At 39.0% G+C, this 25,727-nt stretch overlaps 3 protein-coding genes across 6 annotated transcripts; 1 reads left to right on the top strand and 2 right to left on the bottom strand.

Moving 5' to 3' along the window:
* Window positions 1-8,230: 8,230 nt before the first annotated feature.
* LOC105166747 (protein DETOXIFICATION 16) lies at window positions 8,231-12,184 on the top strand. Of its 2 annotated transcripts, none has more exons than XR_016067875.1 (8): window positions 8,231-8,622; window positions 9,589-10,133; window positions 10,230-10,316; window positions 10,419-10,475; window positions 10,677-10,915; window positions 11,014-11,341; window positions 11,428-11,514; window positions 11,613-11,665. XR_016067875.1 is itself a non-coding variant. In XM_011086212.3 (8 exons), exons 1-8 carry the CDS (start codon window positions 8,356-8,358, stop codon window positions 11,670-11,672), a joined length of 1,461 nt encoding a protein of 486 aa, XP_011084514.1. In that variant the 5' UTR covers window positions 8,232-8,355; the 3' UTR covers window positions 11,673-12,184. The 2 variants fall into 2 exon arrangements, 1 of the variants encoding a protein (XP_011084514.1); XM_011086212.3 differs by having other exon boundaries at window positions 8,232-8,622; window positions 11,014-11,132; window positions 11,613-12,184.
* A 1,516-nt stretch (window positions 12,185-13,700) lies between these two features.
* On the bottom strand, window positions 13,701-19,557 carry CDKD1;3 (cyclin-dependent kinase D1;3). Of its 3 annotated transcripts, none has more exons than XR_016066954.1 (8): window positions 19,165-19,557; window positions 18,550-18,848; window positions 18,342-18,450; window positions 17,948-18,073; window positions 17,107-17,285; window positions 16,723-17,037; window positions 14,101-14,222; window positions 13,701-13,989 (listed from the first exon to the last, which is right to left on the bottom strand). XR_016066954.1 is itself a non-coding variant. In XM_020695628.2 (7 exons), the coding sequence occupies exons 1-7, from the start codon at window positions 19,273-19,275 to the stop codon at window positions 14,159-14,161; spliced, it is 1,260 nt and encodes a 419-aa protein (XP_020551287.1). In that variant the 5' UTR covers window positions 19,276-19,556; the 3' UTR covers window positions 13,701-14,158. The 3 variants fall into 3 exon arrangements, 1 of the variants encoding a protein (XP_020551287.1); XR_002287530.2 differs by having other exon boundaries at window positions 17,107-17,342; window positions 19,165-19,555; XM_020695628.2 differs by having other exon boundaries at window positions 13,701-14,222; window positions 17,107-17,342; window positions 19,165-19,556.
* A 1,676-nt stretch (window positions 19,558-21,233) lies between these two features.
* LOC105166728 (microbial collagenase) lies at window positions 21,234-24,918 on the bottom strand. The gene is made up of 4 exons (XM_088880978.1): window positions 24,550-24,918; window positions 23,156-23,338; window positions 22,976-23,035; window positions 21,234-21,700 (listed from the first exon to the last, which is right to left on the bottom strand). Exons 1-4 carry the CDS (start codon window positions 24,784-24,786, stop codon window positions 21,416-21,418), a joined length of 765 nt encoding a protein of 254 aa, XP_088737104.1. The 5' UTR covers window positions 24,787-24,918; the 3' UTR covers window positions 21,234-21,415.
* Between the last annotated feature and the right edge of the window lie 809 nt (window positions 24,919-25,727).

Genomic DNA, 25,727 nt, shown 5'->3' with positions numbered 1-25,727 from the left:
CGTGGCGACGTGCGCGCGCGCGCCCCTCGGCCGACCACTGCATGAAAATTTGCACGTCACCTCAAAATCACATGATTAATTCATTTTTGTTGAAATAATTTATCTTTGAGTTATGAAAATTTTTATTTAATTATTTTAATTATTAAAAAAATAATAAATAAATGGCGCGCGCAGGCAGCCACTGCCGACGTGCGCGCGCGCCTGCGCGGCCTCTGCCGACGTGCGCGCGCGCCTGCGCGGACACTGCCGGCCTACGACGCGCGCGCCTGCACTGACACTGCCGACGTGCGCGCGCAGGCAGCCCGTGGCGATGTGCGCGCGCGTGCTCCTCGGCCGACCACTGCATGAAAATTCGCACGTCACCACAAAATCACATGATTAATTCATTTTTGTTGAAATAATTTATTTTGGAGTTCTGAAAATTTTTATTTAATTATTTTAATTATTAAAAAAATAATAAATAAAAGGGGAAAAAAGGGAAAAATATGAAGACATGTTAGAATAATATTTTAATTTTTTACGCATCGTATTTGTATCGCGAAATATTTATTTTATTATATTCCGTTATATAATGCGTCCCAAATGTTTCAAAAATAATTGGAAAAAAAACTGGAGGGTTCACGTTCAAATCCCTTGTTATCCAACAAAAACATTATGTATACACAAACATTGCGTCTTCACGAGCACATCCTGTACGTCTTCACGTGCGCGCGTGCAGGCGAAAGGCGGCAGACGCCGCCTGCCCGACCACTGCCGACGTGCGCGCGCGCGCCTGTGCGGACGCTGCCAACGCGCGCGCGCAGGCATACTTTCGCCCGTGCAGGCAGCCCCTGCCGGCCTGCGCGCGCGCGCCTGTGCGAACACCGCCGGCGTGCGCGCGCAGGCAGCCCGTGGCGACGTGCGCGCGCGTGCGACTCGGCCGACCACTGCATGAAAATTTGCACGTCACCTCAAAATCACATGATTAATTCATTTTTGTATAAATAATTTATTTTTGAGTTATGAAAATTTTTATTTAATTATTTTAATTATTAAAAAAATAATTAAAAGGCCTGCGCGGACAGTGCCAGCCTGCGCGTGCAGGCAGCCACTGCCGACGTCCGCGCGCGCGCCTGTGCGGACAGTGCCGACGTGCGCGCGCACACCTCTCTGCCGACCACTGCATGAAAATTTTCATGTCACCTCAAAATCACATGATTAATTCATTTTTGTTGAAATAATTTATTTTTGCGTTGTGAAAATTTTTATATAATTATTTTAATTATTAAAAAAATAATAAATAAAGGAGAAAAAAAGGGAAGAGTATGAAGACACATTAGAATAATATTTTAATTTTTTACGCATCGTATTTGCATCGTGAAATATTTATTTGATTATATTCAGTTATATTATGCGTCCCAAATGTTTGAATAAGCATCGTGAAAAAACTGGAGGATTCACGTTCAAATCCCTTGTTCTCCAACAAAAACATTATGTATACATGAGCATTGCGTCTTCACGAGCACTTCCCGTACGTCTTCACGTGCGCGCGTGCAGGCAGACGGCGGCAGACGCCGCCTGCCCGACCACTGCCGACGTGCGTGCGCGCGCCTGTGCGGACGCTGCCGACGTGCGCACGCAGGCAGACTGTCACCCATGCAGGCAGCCCCTGCCGGCCTGCGCGCACGCGCGCCTGTGCGGACACTGTCGACGTGCGCGCGCAGGTAGCCCCTGCCGCCGTCCGCGCGCGCAAGCAGCCCGAGCCGACGTGCGCGCGCGCGCGCCTTGGCCGACCTCTGCATGAAAATTTGCACGTCACCTCAAAATCACATGATTTTTTCATTTTTGTTGAAATAATTTATTTTTGAGTTGTGAAAATTTTTATTTAATTATTTTAATTATTAAAAAAATAATAAATAAAAGGGAAAAAAAGGGAAAAATATGAAGACACATTAGAATAATATTTTAATTTTTTACGCATCGTATTTGTATCGCGAAATATTTATTTGATTATATTCAGTTATATTATGCGTCCCAAATGTTTGGAAAAATATCGGGAAAAAACTGGAGGATTCACGTTCAAATCCCTTGTTCTACAACAAAAACATTATGTATACATGAGCATTGCGTCTTCACGAGCACTTCCTGTACGTCTTCACGTGCGCGCGTGCAGACGGACGGCAGTAGACGCCGCCTGCCCGACCACTGCCGACGTGCGCGCGCGCGCGCCTGAGCGGACGCTGCCGACGCGCGCGCGCAGGCAGACTGTCGCCCGTGCAGGCAGCCCCTGCCGGTCTGCGAGCGCGCGCCTATGCGAACACTGCCGACGTGCGCGCGCGGCTGTGCGGACACTACCATCCGTACAGGCGCGCGCGCGCCTCAGCCGATCACTGCATGAAAATTTGCACGTCATCTCAAAATCACATGATTAATTCATTTTTGTTGAAATAATTTATTTTTGAGTTATGAAAATTTTTATTTAATTATTTTAATTATTAAAAAATAATAAATATAAGGCCTACTCGCACAGGCAGCCACTGCCGACGTGCGCGCGTGTGCCTATGCGGACACTGCCGACGTGCGCGCGTAGGCGGCCCCTGCCGACATGCGCGCGCGCCTGTACGGACGCTGCCGACGCACGCGCGCAGGCAGACTGGCGCCCGTGCAGGCAGCCCCTGCCGACGGGCGCGCGCGCCTTCGCGGGCACTGCCGACTGGCGCGCGCGCGCCTGCGCGGACACTGCTGGCCTGCGCGTGCGCAGGCGTCCCTTGCCGACGTGCACGCGCGCGCCTGTGCGGACAATGCCGACGTGCGCGCGCGTGCGCCTCGGCCGACCACTGCATGAAAATTTGCTCGTCACCTCAAAATCACATGATTAATTCATTTTTGTTGAAATAATTTATTTTTGAGTTGTGAAAATTTTTATTTAATTATTTTAATTATTAAAAAAATAATAAATAAAAGGGAAAAAAAGGGAAAAATATGAAGACACATTAGAATAATATTTTAATTTTTTACGCATCGTATTTGTATCGCGAAATATTTATTTTATTATATTCAATTATATTATGCGTCCCAAATGTTTGAAAAATAATTGGAGGGTTCACATTCAGATCCCTTTGCAGACGCCCTAGTGCTCACAGACCGACGACAACTGACGGTGCAGGCAGGCCCTGCCGACGTGCGTGCGTGCAGGCGGACGGTAGCAGACGGTGCAGACAGCCCCTGCCGACGTCCGCGCGCGCAGGCGGATGGTAGCAGACAGGTGCCCGTGCAGGAATCCCCTACCGACGTGCGAGCGCGCAGGCAGACGGGCGCTCGTGCATGCAGCCCCCCCCCCCCGGCCTGCACGCGCGCGACTATGCGGACACTGCCGACGGGCGCGCAGAGGCAGACGGCCGCCCGTGCAGGAACCCCTGCGTGCAGGAACGCCTGGCCGACCACTGCCTACGTGCGCGCGCGCGCCTGTGCACGTCACCTCAAAAATCATATGATTAATTCATTGTTGTTGAAATAATTTATTTTTGAGTTATGAAAATATTTAATTAATTATTTTAATTATTAAAAAAATAATAAATAAAAGAAAAAAATGGGAAATAATATGAAGACACATTTAACAAGTGAGAGAAATATGTGGAATAATATTTTAATTTTTTTACGCATCGTATTTGTATTGCGAAATATTTATTTTACTATAATATGTTATATTATACGTCCCAAAATTTGAAAAAGCATCGGTAAAAAATGGTGGGTTCACGTTTAGATCCCCAGACGCCCCAGCGCTCACAAACCGACGGCAACAGACGGTGCAGGCAGGCCCTGCCGACGTGCGCGCGTGCAGGCGGACGGCACCAGACTGTGCAGACAACCCCTGCCGACGTGCGCGCGCGCAGGCGGAGGGCAGCAGACGGGCGCTCGTGCAGGCAGCCCCCGCCGGCCTGCGCGCGCGCGACTGTGCAGACACTGCCGACCACTGCCTACGTGCGCGCGCGCTTTTGCACGTCACCTCAAAATCATATGATTAATTCATTTTTGTTGAAATAATTTATTTTTTAGTTATGAAAATATTTAATTAATTATTTTAATTATTAATAAAATAATAAATAAAAGCAAAAAATGGGAAATAATATGAACACACATTGAACAAGTGAGAGAAATACGGGGAATAATATTTTAATTTTTTTACGCATCGTATTTGTATCGAAAGCGTCCCAAAATTTGAAAAAACATCGGTAAAAAATGGAGAGTTCACGTTCAGATCCCTTGTGCAGACGCCCCAGCGCTCACAGGCTGACGGCAGCAGACGTTGCAGGCAGGCCCTGCCGACGTGCGCGCGTGCAGGCGGACGGCAGTAGACGGTGTGGACAGGCCCTGCCGACGTGCGTGCGCGCAGGCAGACGGGCGCTCGTGCAGGCAGCCCCCGCCGGCCTGCGCGCGCGCGACTGTACGGACACTGCCGACCACTGCCTACGTGCGCCCGCGCCGATGCACGTCACCTCAAAATCATATGATTGATTCATTTTTGTTGAAATAATTTATTTTTGAGTTGTGAAAATTTTTATTTAATTATTTTAATTATTAAAATAATAATAAATAAAAGGGGTGCGCAGATAGTGCCGGCATGCGCGCGCAGGCAGACATTGCCGACGTGCGCGCGCGCCTGAGCGGACGCTGCCGACGTGCGCGCGCAGGCAGACAGGGGCCCGTGCAAGCAGCCCCTGCCGACGGGCGCGCGCGCCTACGCGGGCACTGCCGACGGGCACACGCAGGCTGCCCGTGGCGACGTGCGCGCGCGCGCCCCTCGGCCGACCACTACATGAAAATTTGCACGTCACCTCAAAACCACATGATTAATTCATTTTTGTTGAAATAATTTACTTTTGAGTTATGAAAATTTTTATTTAATTATTTTAATTATTAAAAAAATAATAAATAAAAGGCGTGCGCAGATAGTGCCGGCATGCGCGCGCAGGCAGACACTACCGACGTGCGCGCGCGCCTGTGCGGACGCTGCCGACGCGCGCGCGCAGGCAGACAGGCGCCCGTGCAGGCAGCCCCTGCCGACGGGCGCGCGGACACTGCCGGCCTGCGAGCGCGCGCCAGTGCGGACACTACCGACGTGCGCGCGCAGGCAGCCCCTACCGACGTGCGCGCGCGCGCGCCTTTGCCGACCACTGCATGAAAATTTGCACGTCACCTCAAAATCATATGATTAATTCATTTTTGTTGAAATAATTTATTTTTGAGTTATGAAAATATTTAATTAATTATTTTAATTATTAAAAAAATAATAAATAAAAGGAAAAAATGGAAAATAATATGAAGACACATTGAACAAGTGAGAGAAATATGTGGAATAATATTTTAATTTTTTTACGCATTGTATTTGTATCGCGAAATATTTATTTTACTATATTCAGTTATATTATGCGTACCAAATTTTGAAAAAGCATCGGTAAAAAATGGAGGGTTCACGTTCAGATCCCTTGTGCAGACGCCCCAGCTTCATAGGCCGACGGCAGCAGACGATGCAGGCAGGCCCTACCGACGTGCGCGCCTGCAGGCGGACGGCAGCAGACGGTGCGGACAGCCCCTGCCGACGTGCGCGGGCGCAGGCGGACGGCAGCAGACTGGCGCCCGTGCAGGAAGCCCCTGCCAAAGGGCGCGCGCGCGACTGTTCGGAGACTGCCAAGCACTGCCTACGTGCGCGCACGCGCCTGTGCACGCCACCTCAAAATCATATGATTTTATTCATTTTTGTTGAAATAATTTATTTTTGAGTTATGAAAATATTTAATTTATTATTTTAATTATTAAAAAAATAATAAATTAAAGGAAAAAATGGGAAATAATATGAAGACACATTGAACAAGTGAGAGAAATATGTGGAATAATATTTTAATTTTTTTACGTATCGTATTTGTATCGTGAAATATTTATTTTACTATATTCAGTTATATTATGCATCCAAAAATTTGAAAAAGCATCGGTAAAAAATGGAGGGTTCACGTTCAGATCCCTTGTGCAGACGCCCCAGCGCTCACAGGCCGACGGCAGCAGACAGTTGGGACAACCCTTGCCGACATGCTCGCGCGCAGGCCAACGGCAGCAACGGGCGCTCGTGTAGGAAGCCCTTGCCGACTTGCGTGCGCGCAGGCAGACGGGCGCTCGTGTAGGCAGCCCCCACGGGCCTGCGCGCGCGCGACTGTGCGGACACTGCCGACGGGCGCGCGCAGGCAGACGGGCAGCAGACGAGCGCCCGTGCAGGAACCCCTGCCGACGTGCGCGCGCGCGCCCGTGCGGGCATTGCCGGCCTGTGCGCGCAGGCAGACGGGTGCCAGTGCAGGAACCCATGCCGACGTGCGCGCGCGCACCTGGCCGACCACTGCCTACGTGCGCGCGCGCGCCTATGCACGTCACTTCAAAATCATATGATTAATTCATTTTTGTTGAAATAATTTATTTTTGAGTTATGAAAATATTTAATTAATTATTTTAATTATTAAAAAAATAATAAATAAAAGGGAAAAATGGAAAATAATATGAAGACACATTGAACAAGTGAGAGAAATATGTGGAATAATATTTTAATTTTTTTACGAATCGTATTTGTGTCGCGAAATATTTATTTTACTATATTCAGTTATATTATACGTACCAAAATTTGAAAAAGTATCGGTAAAAAATGGAGGGTTCACGTTCAGATCCCTTGTGCAGACGCCCCAGCGCTCACAGGCCGACGGCAGCAGACGGTGCAGGCAGGCCCTGCCGACGTGCGCGCGTGCAGGCGGACGGCAGCAGGCGGTGCGGACAGCCCCTGTCGACGTGCACGAGCGCAGGCGGACGGCAGCAAACGGGCGCCCCCGGAGCAACCCACGATCACGAACCACCACCACTGGACTCGCCTCGACCTAACGGTTCTAACGAGACCAACCTAGTTCAATTTTATTAAATATTTGTTGAGATATGAAAATTTGAAGATTTTCCGCCGAAAATTCGCGCTGAAGCTGTTTGCTGTCATTTCTCCACCGTCAGGACGAATCACAGATTATGACCATAGCCGTTAGAATCCTATCGTCCAGACGATTCCAACAAGACCAATCTTGCTCAATTTCATCAAGTATTTGTTTGCTCAATTAAAATACATATGTTTTAAAATAGTTATAATTTTATTAAATTCTATTTATTAATTAATAATTAATAATTAATAATACTATTTATACCAGTCTTGCTCAATTTCATCAAGTATTTATTGAGAATTGAAAATTTGGAGATTTTTCCACCAAAAATTCGCTCAAACTGTTTGCCAAATTCATTTTCTTTTTTTTGTTTGTTCAATTAAAATACATATATTTTAAAATATTTATAATTTTATTAAATTTTACTTAATTAATTATAAATAGTATTATTAATTAATTATAAATAGTATTATTTAATTAATAATTAATAAATAGAATTTAATAAAATTATAACTATTTTAAAACATATGTATTTGAATTGAACAAACAAATACTTGATGAATTTGAGCAAGATTGGTCTTTGTTGGAATCGTCTGGACGACAGGATTCTAACGGCTATGGTCATAATCTGTGATTCGTCCTGACAGTGGAGAAATGGCAGCAAACAGCTTCAGCGCGAATTTTCGGCGGAAAATCTTCAAATTTTCATATCTCAACAAATATTTAATAAAATTGAACTAGGTTGGTCTCGTTAGAACCGTTAGGTCGAGGCGAGTCTAGTGGTGGTGGTTCGTGATCGTGGGTCGCTCCGGTGGCGGCGAATCGACGGCCGAAAGGTGCGGTGTTCGTGTTAAAAATTCATTATTTACGATTGATAAAACTTGAAATTGTTTGTGGGGAAATGTTCGTCTCATCAAGGAGAGTCGAATGGTATATTTGATGATTGACAACTCGCCATAATAATGCCAAAATTTTAAAGAGAAGTTAGCAGTAATTCGTCGTGCAATAAAATAATTTTTAAAAAAAAAAAATTATCGCCGCGGTTCAAAACCACAGTGACACATTAAAAAAAAAATTACAAAAAACAATGTCACCGGTGGTTAACCGCAGTGACATAAAAAATTTTATTTTTTAAATAAAAATTATGACACCGCGGTGAGTAATCGCGATACCATTTACTTTTCTAAAGCCTTCAATTTCGCCCTATTTTACTATTTTTTTTTTTTGATATTTTTTAAATAAATTCCCCTATCTTCGGGGACAAATTTTTCAAGTTTTAAACGTCGCATGAAAATGACAACGTGGAGGCAATGAGACGAAACTCGTCGGTCCATTAACAATGATGACAATTTGTTTACGGCAACTCGTATCACCTTTGATTGTGTGAGGAGAGCTGCGAGAGAGAGAGGGGTGAGGAATGGAGAGAGCGGAAGAGAATGTGACCGTTCTGAACTCACCGCTGATCCCAAGCCCAGAAGAAATCCCAGATGAAAATGGAAAAGAAGTAATTCTTGAGGAGCTGAGGAAGCAGTTGTGGTTGGCGGGGCCTTTGATTATGGTGTCTCTGTTGCAGTTCTGTCTGCAGCTTATCTCAGTTATGTTTGTGGGTCATTTGGGAGAATTGGCTCTCGCCGGTGCTTCAATGGCCACCTCCTTTGCCTCTGTCACTGGTTTTAGCTTGTTGGTGAGCACTTTGCTTCAACCCCTTTGCGATTTTCCATACCACTGCCAAGAAATTTCTCATATCATGTGTGTGTGTGTGTTTGACTGAGTTTGTGGAGTCATATTATGGGAAATAATAGAAATCCGTCCATCCATCCATTTTAGTCCAGAGATGGAGTGGTGGAGCCTGTAAAATATTAGTTCATCTTACAAGAAATTTTAACTCTTTATTCATAATCAATAATCTGTTCTCCAGTATTCATTGGTTTTCCCCTTGGTTAAAATCAAGACTTTTTGTTCTCTGTTTCCTTGTTTCAGAGCCTGTGTTGTTCGTTATCCATGCGACGATGCAGATTTCGAAGATTCTAAATATATGGAAGTCTCAGAACTTGGATTATCAAGATTTTTACTAATACATATCCACATATGAGTAGGACTAGTTATTTGTTAAGATAAAAGTTTCTGAGTAAGTTAGGCAGTGGACAGAACTTTGTTTTATAATCTTATTATATGGTTGCAAAATGAATTAGTTCTTCTCAAATCATCACTGTGCAATTAACTTCATGTAAACTAGCTGATCACTTTTAGTACCTAACATTGTTTTGCATTGGGCCCGGAGTCTTTGTGAACTGAAAGATCAATGTCTAGAACCTTTGTATTCGTTTGTTTTTTTTCTCTTGATTCTTATCTGTCCACTGGATTAACTGTTTAATGTAGAGTTCTTACTGTTTTCGGTCTTCAATGTGATTGACCTTTTAATACTTTTGCTTTATAATCATCAAAATAAAGGTTCTTTGGACCTAATTTTTTCGGGTGTTATTCTTTTCATTTTATTCAGTAACCCTTTCACGCGCAACAACAATCAGCATCTTCTTTACCTCCATCGTTTTTTTCAACTAATATTTCAGCTGTAAAATGATGTCAATATCATCCTGCATCTATGCTGATCTTAATTCTTGAATCTCCTTGCTTATTGCTGATTAACTAGATGGGCATGGCAAGTGCTTTAGACACGTTGTGTGGCCAATCCTATGGAGCTAAGCAGTATCACATGCTCGGCATACACATGGTGAGAGCCATAGTTGTTCTTTTAATTGTCTGCATACCCCTTGCTGTCATCTGGGCAAATACCACCCCCATCCTAACAGCATTAGGCCAAGATCCTGCTATATCCAAAGAAGCTGGAAGTTATGCTCGTTTTATGATTCCTAGCATTTTTGGATATGGCCTGCTACAGTGCCAAGTCAAGTTCTTGCAAACACAGAATGTTGTCGTCCCAATGATGATAAGTTCTGGAATCACCACTTTGCTGCACTTATTTATTTGCTGGATTCTTGTGTTCAATTCTGGACTTGGTAGCAAAGGGGCTGCAATGGCGAATTCTATCTCTTACTGGATAAATGTTTTCCTGTTAGCTCTTTACATCAAATTTTCTTCTTCTTGTTCAAAAACGTGGCCTGGATTTTCAAAAGAAGCACTACATAACGTCCTTAATTTTCTTAGACTTGCCATCCCCTCAGCAGTCATGGTCTGGTAAGTCTCTTTTCCTCTCCCATTCATTATCGGGCAAAATACTGTCCTTGTCATATCATAAGACACTAAGGAAGTCCATCTCTTCAATTCAAACAGCTTGGAAGCATGGTCTTTTGAAATGATGGTTCTACTTTCTGGTCTTCTTCCAAATCCCGAGTTAGAAACCTCAGTTCTTTCTATCTGGTTGGACATGTTGCTTTCTGTCCCTTTACTTTTTGAATTTGTGATTCATTATTTGAACTGAGCATCATACTTTAGCACTTACTGAAAATATTTTAACTCCAGCCTTAATACAGCTGCGACAGTTTGGATGATCCCATTTGGACTCAGTTGTGCTGTTAGGTTAGTTCTTCTGCCAAAGTTTGCTTCTGTAATCATACTAAGAAAACTACAGTGAAGCATTTTTATACAATCATGAGTATATATATGTTCTCTTGTTTCACATACATACAATAAAAACAGAGATGATATTGAGTATAATTCTGGCTGTTGTTATTGTATGGTTACTATGTCTGTTATAAATACTACATATCTCCATTGTAGCACACGAGTCTCAAACGAACTGGGGGCTGGGCATCCACGAGCAGCACTGTTAGCAGTACGCGTGGTTTTATTCATGGCTATCAGTGAGGGCATATTAGTAGGACTGATTATGTTACTAATACGAAATATATGGGGATATGCTTACAGCAATGAGATTGAAGTTTCTAAATATGTAGCAAGAATGATGCCGATTCTTGCTGCATCTAACTTCATGGACGGGCTTCAGTGTGTTCTTTCAGGTATCCATGCTTAGAGTTAAACACAATTGTATACCTTATGAAATATAACTCATAAGTTAATTTATATGTTTATTCTTCCCAATGATTTGTATGTTCAGGAACTATTAGAGGATGCGGGTGGCAAAAGATTGGAGCTTTTATAAATCTTGGATCGTATTATCTTGTGGGCATTCCAACGGCTATTTTGTTAGCTTTTGTTTTCCACATAGGAGGAAGGGTAAAGTAACCTTCAGTTATACCTTGAGCTAAAAATGCAACAACCCCTTTGCGAAAACAGTAATATGTAAAAACTTCTAAAGAAAAGAAAAGGGCAACACGACGGCGTGGTCCCACAGACTCTGAGCTTATTTTTCTAAACATTTAGGGTGTTACGTTGCCGTTCTTTTGTTCAGGGAGATTCTATATCTGTCAGTATCTTTACATGGGGTAAAATGCAACTAACCCATTACATCACCAATGTTTTTCCTCTTGATTTAGCTACATGAGGGTTGAAATGTGTTTGTATCTCATAGGGTCTCTGGTCAGGAATTCTGTGTGCGCTAGTGGTGCAAGTGGTGTGCCTTTTTGCCATCATGTTACGCACTAATTGGGAGCACGAAGTAAGCATTTGTATCTTGAAATGTGAACCAAGTTCTTCCCGTTGTATGATCATACATATATCTATTGCTATCTCAAAATCCTCTTGTTCTTTGTTCAGGCAAGGAAGGCCAAAGACAGAGTATGCGACACTTCAATACCGGTGGAATTATTATCATGACTATGTATTACAACACAACTTGCACGAGAGGATGTTGTAATGGGAACGACAGCTAAATTGCCAGTTTCCCCAGACAGATTCTCTCTGGAAACTCTTCATGTTTGTAGCTTTTCATGCAAAAAAGTGGATAGAAGGAACTCCGTGCAGCGTGACCATGAAGTCTATACAGCATTCAGCCGCGATGAAATGCTCTAGTAATTGGTCCCATTCGAATGAAGAGAAACACTTAGATATATGAGGGGCACAGGCAGCAGTATGGAAAGGAAATGAAGTTTGACATTGTCTTCAAAGTATTGTTTTCATTGAGATTTTACCTTATTGCATTTCTATTCTCCCTTCTTACCAAAGATAGGATGTCTTAGCACCATTCTGTCCTTAGAATTTCGCAGTTCATACTTATAATGCTGCTCTGCAACACTCAGAAATTGTATCGTGTCGACCCTATATTTTAGGGTGAAATGTCATTTAATTGTATTATTTCTTTCATAGATAACCATCTTTTTTATTAAGAATTTCTAATTTATATAGTGAGTATTTATAATAAATTATGTACTCCTAGAAAACACGTGCAAAAAGTAATGTGGGTGGACTTAAGTTTATGTACTTTTTAAAATACTAGAACCATCACGTGCTATGGACGGACGGAAATATGCATTTGATGGTAAATATATATCATTTATAAGCTGCAAACATAAACTTTATTATATCATTGAATCATCATTGCATACAATTATATTTTAGAAAAAAAAATTTGATAGTGCTTTTTTAATTGATGATTAAATAATTTAATATTCAATTAAATATTGTTGGGAGTGCAAACTTGAATTTTGTGAACTAATCAATTTGAGTAGAGAGGCGATGCTATGACTTAATAACACTTTTGTCCAACCAATATATGTTATGTGGGGGCTGTTAAATGGTTTTGGAAATTTACCCAAACGCCTCTAGCTGCTTATTATTCTCATTACATGCTAATATCCGTGCCTTTTTCGTCTGATTCTAATTGGAATCCGCATACTTACGATGACTATCGGTCCATCTCTAAATTAATAGTTCTCGTGAGATCATACAAATCAAAACATCTAAACTAATAGTTCTCATGAGATCATACAAATCAAAACATCTATAAATATTATCTCTCCATATCTCAAGTACAACTTATTTCATACTGTTTCACAATTTTGAGCTTTTCTCTCATATGACTTCATTGACTGACATCATTGGAGGGCGATAACCAGAATCTTCCCAATTCTACTCTCACGATTTCTGACCTTGAGGTTTACGAAAAACAGTTGAGAAGCCTAGCAACAACGTTGTCCATTTGGGACCCAAACGAATCCTTTCAGAGATAACCTCCCTGGTGATGATACATTCCAAGTCTCGCGCACACAGACTTTGCAGAAAATGTTAATGGAAAGGGCAAAGGAGTTGATCACAGAGCTCCCTAGCGACCAGGACCAGGAGATAATCTTCACACCATTCGGCAGTGAGTATTCTGGGGAATCAGTCGACTTCTGGTAATGGGTCTGGATGGATTGATTCTCCATCCCACATCAATATTCACTATTTTACCATTTTAAATGAACTACCTTGCAAAGTCAGGATACACAGGAAATTTCATCAGGACAGTGAAAAGGAAGGATTGAGCAAGATTGAGTAATGCACTCACACCCAGACAGGACTACTCATCCCTCCGAATCCCACAATTTGTCAGGCTGAATGAATTTCTGGCGTGCCTCCATCTATTACAAGGACTAACGTGAATTGAACCCCCAATCCACCCTTAACTTATTAAATAGACAAGGCATATAAGATTAAACTTAAAAACTCGTGTTCGTGCTCTTACTATATCTGTGGACAAACTGTTCACAGCCCATTTTTATGTCAGGGTTGCTGAATCTAAGAGCAAGCTGACCCCCAACAGGCGCACAGGCTTGAGGTATCACACAAAACAAATAAGCCACCTCAATTAAGGAATGGATAAAACAAATGAGCATAACCATCAACCAACTGCTTTTGCTACATGCCTTTTGACATACAAAAACACAAAATTTTATTAACATAACAGTTTGACCGTATAGTTTTAAACGGTTACAGTGTTTCAATGTTCCCTTAAGCTGCTGCTTGATCTCTCCCACAGCTCAAATACAAGAATATAGGATTCTTATATTAGATACTCAGAATCCAGGGCGTACATAAAAAATTCTTGCACTCAGTGGTCTATTGTACACATTTCAATCAGTTTCATTATGGGAGTATATCCTGCTGGTTAACATCAATTCAGCTAGTGACTTCGGTATTTTGACAAAGTCAGTCTCTGCAATTGTGGTAATAGACAAAATAACCACTAAGATTCGCCATAAAATCAGAAAATCAGTCATGATTTGCATTTAAATGAGAATTATCTTCAGATATGGCCTTCACAAACCTCTAGTAGCTCTCACTCTGCAATAAATTTGAAGAAAATGGATATACTTGTCTCCTAATTATTCTTCTTCCGGTAGTTGAAATTCAAGATCTAGTTTTCTCTTCAGATGTGATCTGTCAGCACTGCACAAAGCACAAAAGGTTCAGAATTGACAAGATAAATAAAAAGATCTAGTCATCATATGCACATAAACACGTACTCTCTCATAGTACTAATGTTCCTGAAATGATAATACCCTATCTGTACCATGATAACAACTTCGAATTATTTAATTTTCAGACCACTTCCATTATGTTCCATCTGTTTATGCACAATATGAAATAACATTATCATACCTCTTACTGATGAAGCAATCTTATAAAAACCCTTATATGCAAAACATGTACAAACAAGGCTGCCACAAAATGCAATTCCACGCCACCATTGCATCAAATTAAGACATGATGCCGGAATCAAAACTTTGGTCCATGTTATGAAACTTGTAGAAAAGACATCTCAATTAAAAAGTTATATTAAGCAACTCATCATCCCATTCCCCACAAAGAAATTTTTCCACATGATAAGATCCCTTCTCTAAAATGGAAATGTTTTTCTAAAAATAGCCTCTCGCTTAAAGTAATATGCCGTAATGATATGACACGAGTAATTTTCTACTATTACTTTGAGGACAATTGTTAAAGATACACAAAACTTTTACCTTTTCAACTCTAATCTAAAACTTAGCACCGAGCAAATAGCAGCTAAGGTTTTGGCAGCAAAGGGAGTACAGAAACTACTATAAATGCAAACAGAATTTGACATTCAGAAAATCTCTGGTTAGTGATCTTCTGTTTCGTAATGCTTCTATCGTGTCTGGGTAATATAACTACTGGCCACCCATCCACTCTAAAGATGAGAATGCATTGAGTGTCATCTCATGAAATTTCCCAAATACATCCTTTACATGCCATGTGCTGATTCCAAACTTCATTGTTCAACAAACTCAAGGGAGGCAGATACTTTTAGATAGTGGAAGGAAGCCAGATAGTAGACGTTTGTGGGTGGAGATGACAAAAGACTGCAACACCAGTTAATCTTAATCGTTTACACAGAGAGAAATGGCAGTGCGTGATTAGCTTAAAGTGGTGGAGGATGCAAACAAGGAAAATAATGAAAACTCAGAATTAAGAGATATCATGGCCATTGGGCCCACGCAAGATGACAGTAGATAACAAAAGAGAAATTTCAGAAAGGAAGAGGAGGAAACTGCTGAACCACTGATACATAAGGGTTTTGGCAAGGGTTTACATAAAGTTATTTGTTTCTTCTTGTCTTTCTTCTTTTATTCTTTTGGTGGCTTGTGGTACTAATGGACAGAACAAGAGTGGTTGTGAATAGCTTATGCAAGAAAATGAAAATTGGAATGACCAAAAATGATATTGAATGCAGAGTATAATACAGAACGATTACACAACGAACAAATCCCATGAGTTTCATAGTTCAAGATGGAAACCTCTGTGAACGAAATTCACAAACTACAAAGCAACGAGCAACAAGTCTAGTTAGTCAGAGCTGGGGTTCAGCAAACAGGAAAACTTTGGAAGTCTCGACTTTCCCGGAGATAATTACTTCATGTCAGTAAGATGCATTCAATTAACTACTGATAGTAAAAGGTTAGAACTTATAACAAAACAAAGCCATCAATAGCCGAGCATATCCACTCTTTGCATGTAATGAATATCAATACAAAATATTAAATAATTATTATCCATAAAGATATTTAGTATTTATATACCTTTACCATAAATATCATTTATCTATTACACCAAGATAATATATATCAATATAAATCTATATCCTATAATATATTATACATTAGTATATAGTATATATTCTGAATAAGTACATATACTATAAATATTTAACTTTTTATAAAAAAGTAAAATATTTATATGATATTTGTTGTAACTATAGCAAATACTTATTACATGTCTAAATATACAGAAACATTCAAACAAAACATATCACAATTAACTTATGGCTATTCCAATCATTTATTCAAATTTTTTTTATATTCGTATGTCCATTATTACTTAAAAAAGATATAGGAATTTTATGACTTAGGAAATAACGATTCAATTCCTTCCTCTGGCATACCAAGATCAAAAGCAGAGACCACAACTACAAAGCAAAAATGTAAAGCGACACTGAACAAAAATGGAATGAAGAGAAAGAAAAAGATGTCATGCTAAATCTTTTATGCTTTCCTCTATAAATCAGATGTCAGCAATGTATCAGAGCTATTCAAGTCCATAGGATGATTGTTTGAGCAATGAATACATGACCTTCGTAAGCATGTTAAATGAATGTTTTCTGCTCTGTTCTGAATCTTAAGTAACTATGCATGCATCTTTGTTTAAATCAGAGGTGGGAAAAGAAATTGAACTAGACTCTGTTTCCCTCCAAGCTGCAGAAGGCAGAAAGTAAATCAAATATCTTCCCAAAGGATCATATGTCCAATAGTCAAAAAATAACAAAATAATCACCACAATTAACCAACTGGCACAAACCTAGGATCAACATCTTAAGATCCCAGATAGCTAGATTCTGACCAAGTGTGCATCTGAACTAGGCAATGCTTACCTGTTAATCGTCGGTCTAATTGGTGGCCTCATTCCAAAAACTGAAAAATCCAGAGACATTGGAGCTTGTCCACTCTTTTCCCCAGCTGCCGGCCTAATCTCGTTTTCATGGTCATCCATTTTATCCATCTGGTGAGCATTTAGATCAAACCCCTCACGATGAGGCATCACTCTTCTTAACTTCCTTGGAGGAGACAATACTGTTGGGCCATCTGGGGGATTGAAGTCTGAGACCTTAGAACTCATGGACTCCTTCTTGGGGGGAGGTCTTGGAAGCAAAGCAGGTTCTGTAGGTGGCGGTATGGAGGAAAAATACCTAAGGCAAAGATCAGGTCAGTCACCAGCTTTATGCAAACTGACATTAAGAAATGCTTACTGAACATACCGATGCTCCAGTGCCTGTTGTGCTGAAATTCTTGCTTTTGGATCATATGTAAACATCTTTGATAGAAGGTCCAAAGCATCATCACTAGCCATGGGAAACAATGTGCGCAATGGTTGACCAGGAACATGTTGGTATTCCACATAATCAGGAAGGTAGACCATATCTGGCCATTGCAATGGCTTTGGCGTCCCAAAAGCAGCAAAAATTTTCCCCAGTTGATCAATGTCACTATTTCCCTAAAGAATTTAGTTTTGATCCAAAATTAACTAGCACAAAATGTAAGATATTCATCAATGGCAAAGCTAACTAGAAGTAGGAATATGACTCACCCACATATACATTGCTCAGAGTAATCTGTAGATTACTGAAACCAGAGTGTGCTCCTACTCACAAGGATTGGTTGGTGTCCAAAAAGTTTATAACAAAAAGGAAAAATAATGACACCGAGTTGTTCCCCAATTGCTTTTGCTGATTCAAGATAATGTCCAGTATTAACTCCCTAAACTTTGCTATAAGATTACTTCATGCTCACTTTAATGCATCAGAACAGTTAAGTATTTTGGATGTTCTAAAAGATCTCCAGTTGAGGACTAATACCAGGACCATTTGGATTAACGGTTCAGGAGCTACGAAATCTGCCGGCAAGTCAAACAAAACTGATATGGACCTTATATGTCTAGTTAAATCTCAGAAACTAAAAGCCAAAGCTTTCTAATAGCCTCGACAGCTTCTAATAACTATGCAAAATGAACTCAAGCTCACAATACAGTTGGTAAAGAAAAAGTAGCCGCAAATTTTGTAACTGAAGGGATAAAAGGGCCTTAAGGAGATTGAGATTCACCTGAAGAAAAGGTCGACGCAAAAGTAGTTCAGCAAATATACAAGCGGCAGCCCATACATCTACCCCGGGACCATATTGCTTGGCACCAAACAACAGCTCAGGTGCTCTATACCATCTAGCAAAAACCTATCAATAATAGAAAGTTGAACAAAGTTTATGAAACAAAGCATAATAACAAGGAACAAAGTGGATAGGTTCCAGGTAAATCAAAATAGTTGAAGGACTTAAAGTTTTACATCAAGCTATCACTGTCTTTTAGACACAAATACCAGGTGGCAAAACAAACTTATTCAGTTTTAAGCACATGTAGAGGTAACAAATATATTAAACGGTTCTGAGATGTGATGAACTTCAAATTTCACTAAATGACTTGGAATAACCAGAGACTCCATACCTGGTGTGTGAACCTCCGATCTGGGCTTCCAAATATACGAGCTAAACCAAAATCAGCAAGTTTAAGCTGGCCGCCAGGCCCAATCAGCAAGTTGTTTGGTTTCATATCCCTGTTCCAAAAACAAAAAAAGAAGAAAAAGAAAAAGAAACTCAACAAAAGCTGAAGCAAGCTGTATACTTGACAAATAACAGATCGAACTTCTATGCACCTATGCAAGACCCATTTCCTATGGCAAAATGCAAGTCCTTTCAGCGTCATTTGAATGTACGACTTTATATCAGCTGGGGAAAGAACAATATTTCTATCACGAATAACAGCTTCTAGATCTGTCTCCATGAACTCAAACACAAGGTGCAAGTTCCCCTTATGAGGGAATGCGTCAATCAACTCAATTATATTTGGGTCCTTAAGCTCCTTAAGCAACTTAATTTCTCTTAAAGCAGTGAAATTCACCCCTTCCTTCTGCTTCCCAAGTCGAATTTTCTTGATGGCAACCGTTTGCCCTGTCTGCACAAACCAGCCATGAAATATTATTAAAAGTAGCAAAACACTGTTTGAGGTGAAGGCATTCAATTACCCACTTAAAATTTATGCTTTTCAACGCGAACACATTATCGAGAGCTTAGAAACCAATTTACTTATCCTGACCACATACAAACCAAAACCAAGCTCTTATAATCTTGCACCCTAACTCAAGAATTTTCAGCTTGACAAACCAAACTGTCAACATAATCCAAGCGAGCAGCTGAAATTAAATAAAATAGCCCAAAACCCTAGAAAACCCACGAACCAACAACAATAAACAGACAAATAGAGGATGTACCTTAGTATCGATGGCTTTGTATACGACTCCATATGTACCTTCACCGAGAACTTCGCGTTTCAGGTAACGATCGGCTACTTTTTTACTAAGTAGCTGATCCACTTCTGTCATTCTTCTTTGATTTCTTGCTATTCCTCCCTCTCTCTCTCTGGATTTAGATTTTCGCTCTAAAAAAAACTCAATTACATAAAAGATTCATTCGTGTACCAAAAATAACAAATGAACCCTGATTTTAGTGGGTTTTCCCCTTTTTGTCTGTGAATTAAAATCAAAGAAAACCAACTCAAGATATGTATGAACACTTGGGCTTGGGGAGGGGAAGGCGCGGGGCGTGGGGTGGATGGGTGCTGGAGCGCAGTATCCGAGCAGCGTAGGCGTATACCTGCATTTCATATTATATGATTCCACTTATACTGCTTGCCACTAATTCCTCCCAAAAATTTAAATTAATTTGTTATATCATCATCATCATCATCCCATAAACAAATTAAAGAAAAAACGTAATTTTTATGTACTTCAAATTATTCATCTTCACCGATAATATTTTAGTTTAATAATTGAGGTTAAAGTTAAAATTTTATAAATAAATTCGAGATTGTTTATATTTATATTGATGTGTTCGTTGAATCAAGAGTTATTGTAATTTGTTATCTATTATTTTTAGTATATAAATATATTGATTTAATACTTAAAATAATATATTTGTCTTTAAAATCATAGTTGGTAATAATTTTTAGAAGGAAATGCCCTTCTTATTTACTCATGTAGTACATTTATTACAATCTGATTGCTAGTATATAAATGTATAAAAATTTGTAAAGTTTTCATATAATGGATCGAAATAGTATATAATTGTTTCTAATAATAATATAAATTCGTGTTCGAGTTTGATAAACATGTAAATCAATATTATAAATAATAATATATAACACCATTGATATTAATTAATATTTGTTGTCGATATTATGTAATATATTTTACTGCTCGGCTATTTTTATAATTTTCTATAATAATTAGGAATTAAAATTATTAATATCATCCTATTGTTATAATATGTTTCAGAAGTTCTTCTCCCCCTGGTAATTTGTGTGTGTTAGTGTATATAGATGGAGGTTTCCTGAGCTAGATTCATAGCATGAATTGTATAATTTGTTTGGAACTTTTAAAAGTGATTTTAGATTTGTATGTTTTAATTATATATTTCGTGTATCTTGAACAGTTGAAGTTTGTGAATCACTTAAAAGGGAGTTTGGCTAAACTTATTTATAAAGTCTTATAAATTCATACATTTTCAAAATATTTTAAAAATTTATAAGATGTTAGATTCTTTTTAAAACAATGCATGATCAAATATTCGGATAAAATTAAATCATATAGCTACTAGGTAAATTTGTAACTTATTTGGAAAACAGGCGCCCCAACTTGTCCTAATCTAGATAATGTTTATTGAACAGAGTTTGGACTAAACTTTTTTGAAATCGTAAATGATGAATTGAACAAAAGGTCCTAAATTAGACCACGTATATTCCGACCGCTTGCCAAATAAAAAAATGTAATGTCTCGCGTTATGTCATATTAACATTTTCTCTACATATTCTCCCTATATATTTCTTATCATACAAAGGAGTGACTTGAAAAGTTTACCAGGAATAGTATCCTTTAGATCATCAGTTGTGACACTCATTTAACTGGAAACAGTGTCAATTCATCTCAAGTCCAAACATGAGTCACGACATACCTGGTTTTCATTGATTATACTGAAGAAGTAAACTGGAAATACCACAAGGATGAAGGCACAACAAGAAGTGAAGAATTGGTCCTTTGGTTCTTACCAAATAACTATCTAATTTCAATTGATTTATATATAGGATAAATTATATTGCCATCCTTTGAGGTTAGGTTCAAATACACGGTACGCCCTGTCATTTGCAAAATTACAGGTGTTATAGTGTAATGTACCTCAATTGGTATATTTGTAATTTTGTAAGCTTTTGTTATTGAATAGGATGTATATTTGTAAATATGTAAAGAACGGAAGTTTGTGTATTTGGACCTAATCTCAGCGGATGTCAATGTAATTTACCCTTATATAAAGAAACAAAGCAAGGCAACCCCATATAGCAATCACCTTCTTGCATATCTACACTTTGCATCTTGCTCATAGCAAAATTTTAATAAAAGTAGTAAATACCTCAGCAGGTTCTCTCTGTACAGGAAGATATATAGACGTAGAAACGCAAATGATGAAACATTAGTCAATGCGTTGACAACGGACCCAAAATGCAGTTCCCCCACTTCTCCCACGGGCAACAGCAATTTCCTCATCAATATAAAACCAAATGAAAAATGGGTCCTTATTGCTTGGCTCCGTTTCATCTTTTCCTTTGAAACTAATCTCAAACGGGTTAAGGGGACCAACTTTTATCCGAATACGTTCAAATATGAAGGCAAGTATTCTTTTCTTCCATGAAAACCTGCCTTCAAAGGTCAAGTTCCCAAAAGGCCCAAGATAAACTCCATTCTCAATCCTCTTTCCCTGACATATCAAATGAAAATATATCATCCACCCAACGGAAATATATATGTTGACTGAACAGGAGCAACACATTTCTGTTTGAAATTAAACAGTGACTACAACGTGACAAAAAGGGAAATGCAAGACATCATATCCGGAAAATCAATTTTCCTTGTGTTTTTCTCCTACCACAAGGAAATAGCTAATCAAATAGCGTGCATTGCATGAGAACATATAGATAAGTCACATAATCCAAGCGTGGAAAACCTTGCCTAAAGTTTTTAGCTTATAGCATTCACACTCCTCATCCATCAATAGCTTTTGGGTTAACACAGTTTCACATCCCTGAAGTATATAATCCATATTAAAAATCCCCCTGAACTATGAAAACCTTCAAATGGCTCCACAACATTAACTATTGCCAAAGGAGCGATGTATTGCTGCTGAAGTGGCAAATTCTTACACATCCACCAAAAACTGAATTATCTTGGACAAAGATACCCTTTACTTAATCGCACTAAGCCTCCACCGACCTTTTTATTACTTGATAGCGTTTTGATCATTTATATCTTCTTTTTTTCCCAATCGCTTTTCTATGCTTTTTTTTTTTATTATTACTATTGCATATATAGAAATGTGACTAGAAAATTTTATTATTATATTTCTGAAATTACTTTTAACATCTAATAAAATATCAAGTAACTTTGCAAATTCACGTCTAGTTGGTTTTCATGTCGTTGCTCAAGTTATTATTTCCCTATTCTTCTTTCTAAGTTGCAATAGTAGAAAATCTTGCCCTAGTGGGCGATATGAACTGAAGACACCGGGCACATAATTGTGGGTTTAAGGAATTAGAATGTAATTGCTTCTTATTTGTTCTGTAATGTGATTATATGTCTGCCAAATTCTGTATTTTATTTCTAAAATATACATATCTATTGCCAAAAAATAAAAAATAAAACAAATGGTTGTAACCATTCAAAGTGGATTCAGCATCAAATATGTGAGGAATAAATGATCTTAAATCTATCCAAATTGGACTACGTCAAATAATGAAATGCAAAATGCAGATGAAGAGCTTATTATTCACTATTATTTCATCAAAGAGTAAAAATTCAAAAAATCACATAATATATCATAGATCCATGTATCAATCTTCTTTGTTTTGGCGCTAGCTACAATGATTTTCATAAATTACAATCATCTATATAATCCCAATAAGTACCATACAACTAATTCAGAAAAGAAACAATAATAATGGATCCCGATAGTTAACTAAAGAGTCAGGAAGCTTACAGCTGCATCAAACCTCTGAACGGCTGTAATTGGGAAATATTTACCACGATTCAGCTTTTTCTGCAAATTTGCATGTTCATCACCACCAAAAAGCATAGGGAAATGGACTCACAAGATAAAGCAAGCACAGATATACTAAAGCATAAGAGTAGCAGAACTTCAGGGCAACCAAATACTTACCTCTGCAGTAAAAATAAGCATCCAAGTTCGTCCAGGTGAGTTGGTTCCACCCAGAGTTTCAAGAAAAGAAGAGGGATCGACCTTTGCCTTCTCAATCACAGAAAAAGCATACAGAATGTCCTCAGATGGGATTTTTCTCGTCTTTGCTGCATTCTTAAGCACTCTCACGCAATCTTCAACTTCCTAAACAAAAATTGGTCGATACATAAACCAGTATTACCCTCAATCTCTTACCTTAGATTACGATGACAAAACATCAAATACGACTGCCTGTCCTTTTGTGTGTTCACAGGGTATTGCTTGTGCACATATCATATAGCAAGAATAGAGAATAAATTTCAGAAAGACATGAACAACCTTGGATATGATCAAACAATGGTTAAGAACAGAGAGGTACTTTGCCCCAACTGATGGGACCTTTTCTCCTCGATCCATTGGAAAGCGAGTCTGTAAGTTATCTTACTAAAAAACATTTTCAACATATTTCATCTTAAAATTATTTCTCAAACAGTCACCAGGAATATTTGAGAAAACAACTCCTTTTGGATAATTCTTCAGTGAATCACCAAAGACCACCCTATCTTCTGTCTGTGTGAGCATCACATTCAGTGAACTGGTTCATCCTTTGAACCTAATAGGTTGCTTCAATTTTTTAAATGTTGGACTTGGGACAGGAAATGGTTCTAACATACATAATTCAGTGATTGGACAATCAAGAATCTAAAAAATAAATAAGAAAATAAGAGCCAAAGCTCAACTCTGATATAAGTTATAACTATACCGTCACACCAATTTCAGTAACTAATTCATTTTGATATCTTTTATTTCATATGTTTTGATTTGGAGAGATCCCTTGTCGTAGTTCTTGCATAAGTGCACTTCCACAATACTATAAACAATTGCAAACTGAATATAAAGTTCCATCAGATCAGAAATTTTGCATTGGTATTCAAATTCTCTATCTTCTTTTCTTGCACATATTAATTCCACCACACTGAAAACAATTTTGCTGCAGTACCAAAAGTTTCTTTCCAAGTCCAATTCAACAACTCCAGACTTCCTATCCTGAATTTCAACACCAGTTCACAAAAGGACATTAGGATAAGAAACATAATCCGCAGAATTTTGCCCACAGTTCATGAACCAAAGTAGAACGATTCAATTTTTTTTTTTTTTTGGTGGGGGGGGGGGGGTAATTTATTGTGCAGTGTTCGAACCACAATACCAGTTCTGAGAGCTGAGTTACAAAATTAGACTTGAAAAAGGGAGCCAAAAAAGAGAAGGTAATCACCAACAATTGAAACAGAACGAAGGCACCGTGAAGTCTAAATTCCAAAATATAGCAAAAAACAAAGACAATCAATACGTAATGGAGAAAATTAAATCATCAATACCTTGCTGGGTTGTTTTTCTTCGGGAACAAGAACAGATGGGCTGGTGGAGATTCGGCCCTTGTCATCAAGAGTGGCTCTAGTCTGCAAAGAGGAGGATTTGGGAGTTGTTTTAGGGAGAGCAACTAACCGAGTTCCAAAGGCTTTAGCATCAAAGGTTTCGTGAAATGGGCAGATTGAAGGTGTGAGGAAGGTCGGAGGAGGAGCACCGACGAGGCAATGGGAGACAGACGACGCCATTCTGATTCTGCTGCCCGCCGACCGTCGAGGGATATGGTTGGTTGGACTGCATTTTGTCAGCACATAGCACACACACTGGCACAAAAATCTTTCATGGATCAGTCATTTTGTCACCACACAGCACACACCCATACAAATAGAATTAATGATAATTTTAGGGCTAAATTGATAAAAATTGACGTGAATTTTAGCACCAAAAAAAAAAAAATCCTTATAATAGGAAAATAAACCTATATCCTCCTTGTGTTAAATAAAAACTTGCATAAAACTTTCTTTAGGAATGTTAAAGAATCGGTTTCGGATGGATTTGCTAAAACCTGAGATCACATATTAAGATTCTTTTTTATCGATGACCTGATTTGATTACTCAATGGGTTGGACCTGCTAGGCCCAATTAAAATATTGAAAAATATACTTTTTAAATAAATATTACTACCTTAACTTTATAAATATAAGACAAAAATATTATTGAAAAACTGTTTTCTTTAATAAATTATATGTCCATATTTTATACTCTAATATATTAAAACTCTAAAAATATCTAATTTAAATTATTATTTTAAGTAACTAATTACTAATATACATACCGTCATACATGTATAAAAACACTTCATATAAATATATATAAAAAATAAAAGAAATATTAGAAGAACCTAGTCGACGTTGGTTCTAAATCCAAAATAATAAAACTTAAAACCCGCCTAAAAATCCGAATATAACTTCAAAGCCTACCTCAAACAAAACGGGTTCAGATCTAGATCTAACTCAAACCCATTGCCATCCGAAAAGAAGTTGATTTCCATGTCTATGCACACTCATTACAGGATATTGTGTAATTAGTTTCTACTGGGAACTCTGGAACTTGTGCAGGAGATTTGCCTTCATCATTGTACTCCTCCTGCAAGAGTTTGGCAGATTACCTACACTCATAACCGAGAAAC

This window comes from Sesamum indicum, linkage group LG1 (genome assembly GCF_026168435.1).
Source record: "Sesamum indicum cultivar Baizhima isolate 11 linkage group LG1, ASM2616843v1, whole genome shotgun sequence".
Lineage (NCBI taxonomy): Eukaryota > Viridiplantae > Streptophyta > Magnoliopsida > Lamiales > Pedaliaceae > Sesamum > Sesamum indicum.
The sequence above is the reverse complement of the archived record's forward strand: the minus strand, read 5'-3'. Positions and strand labels throughout refer to the sequence as shown.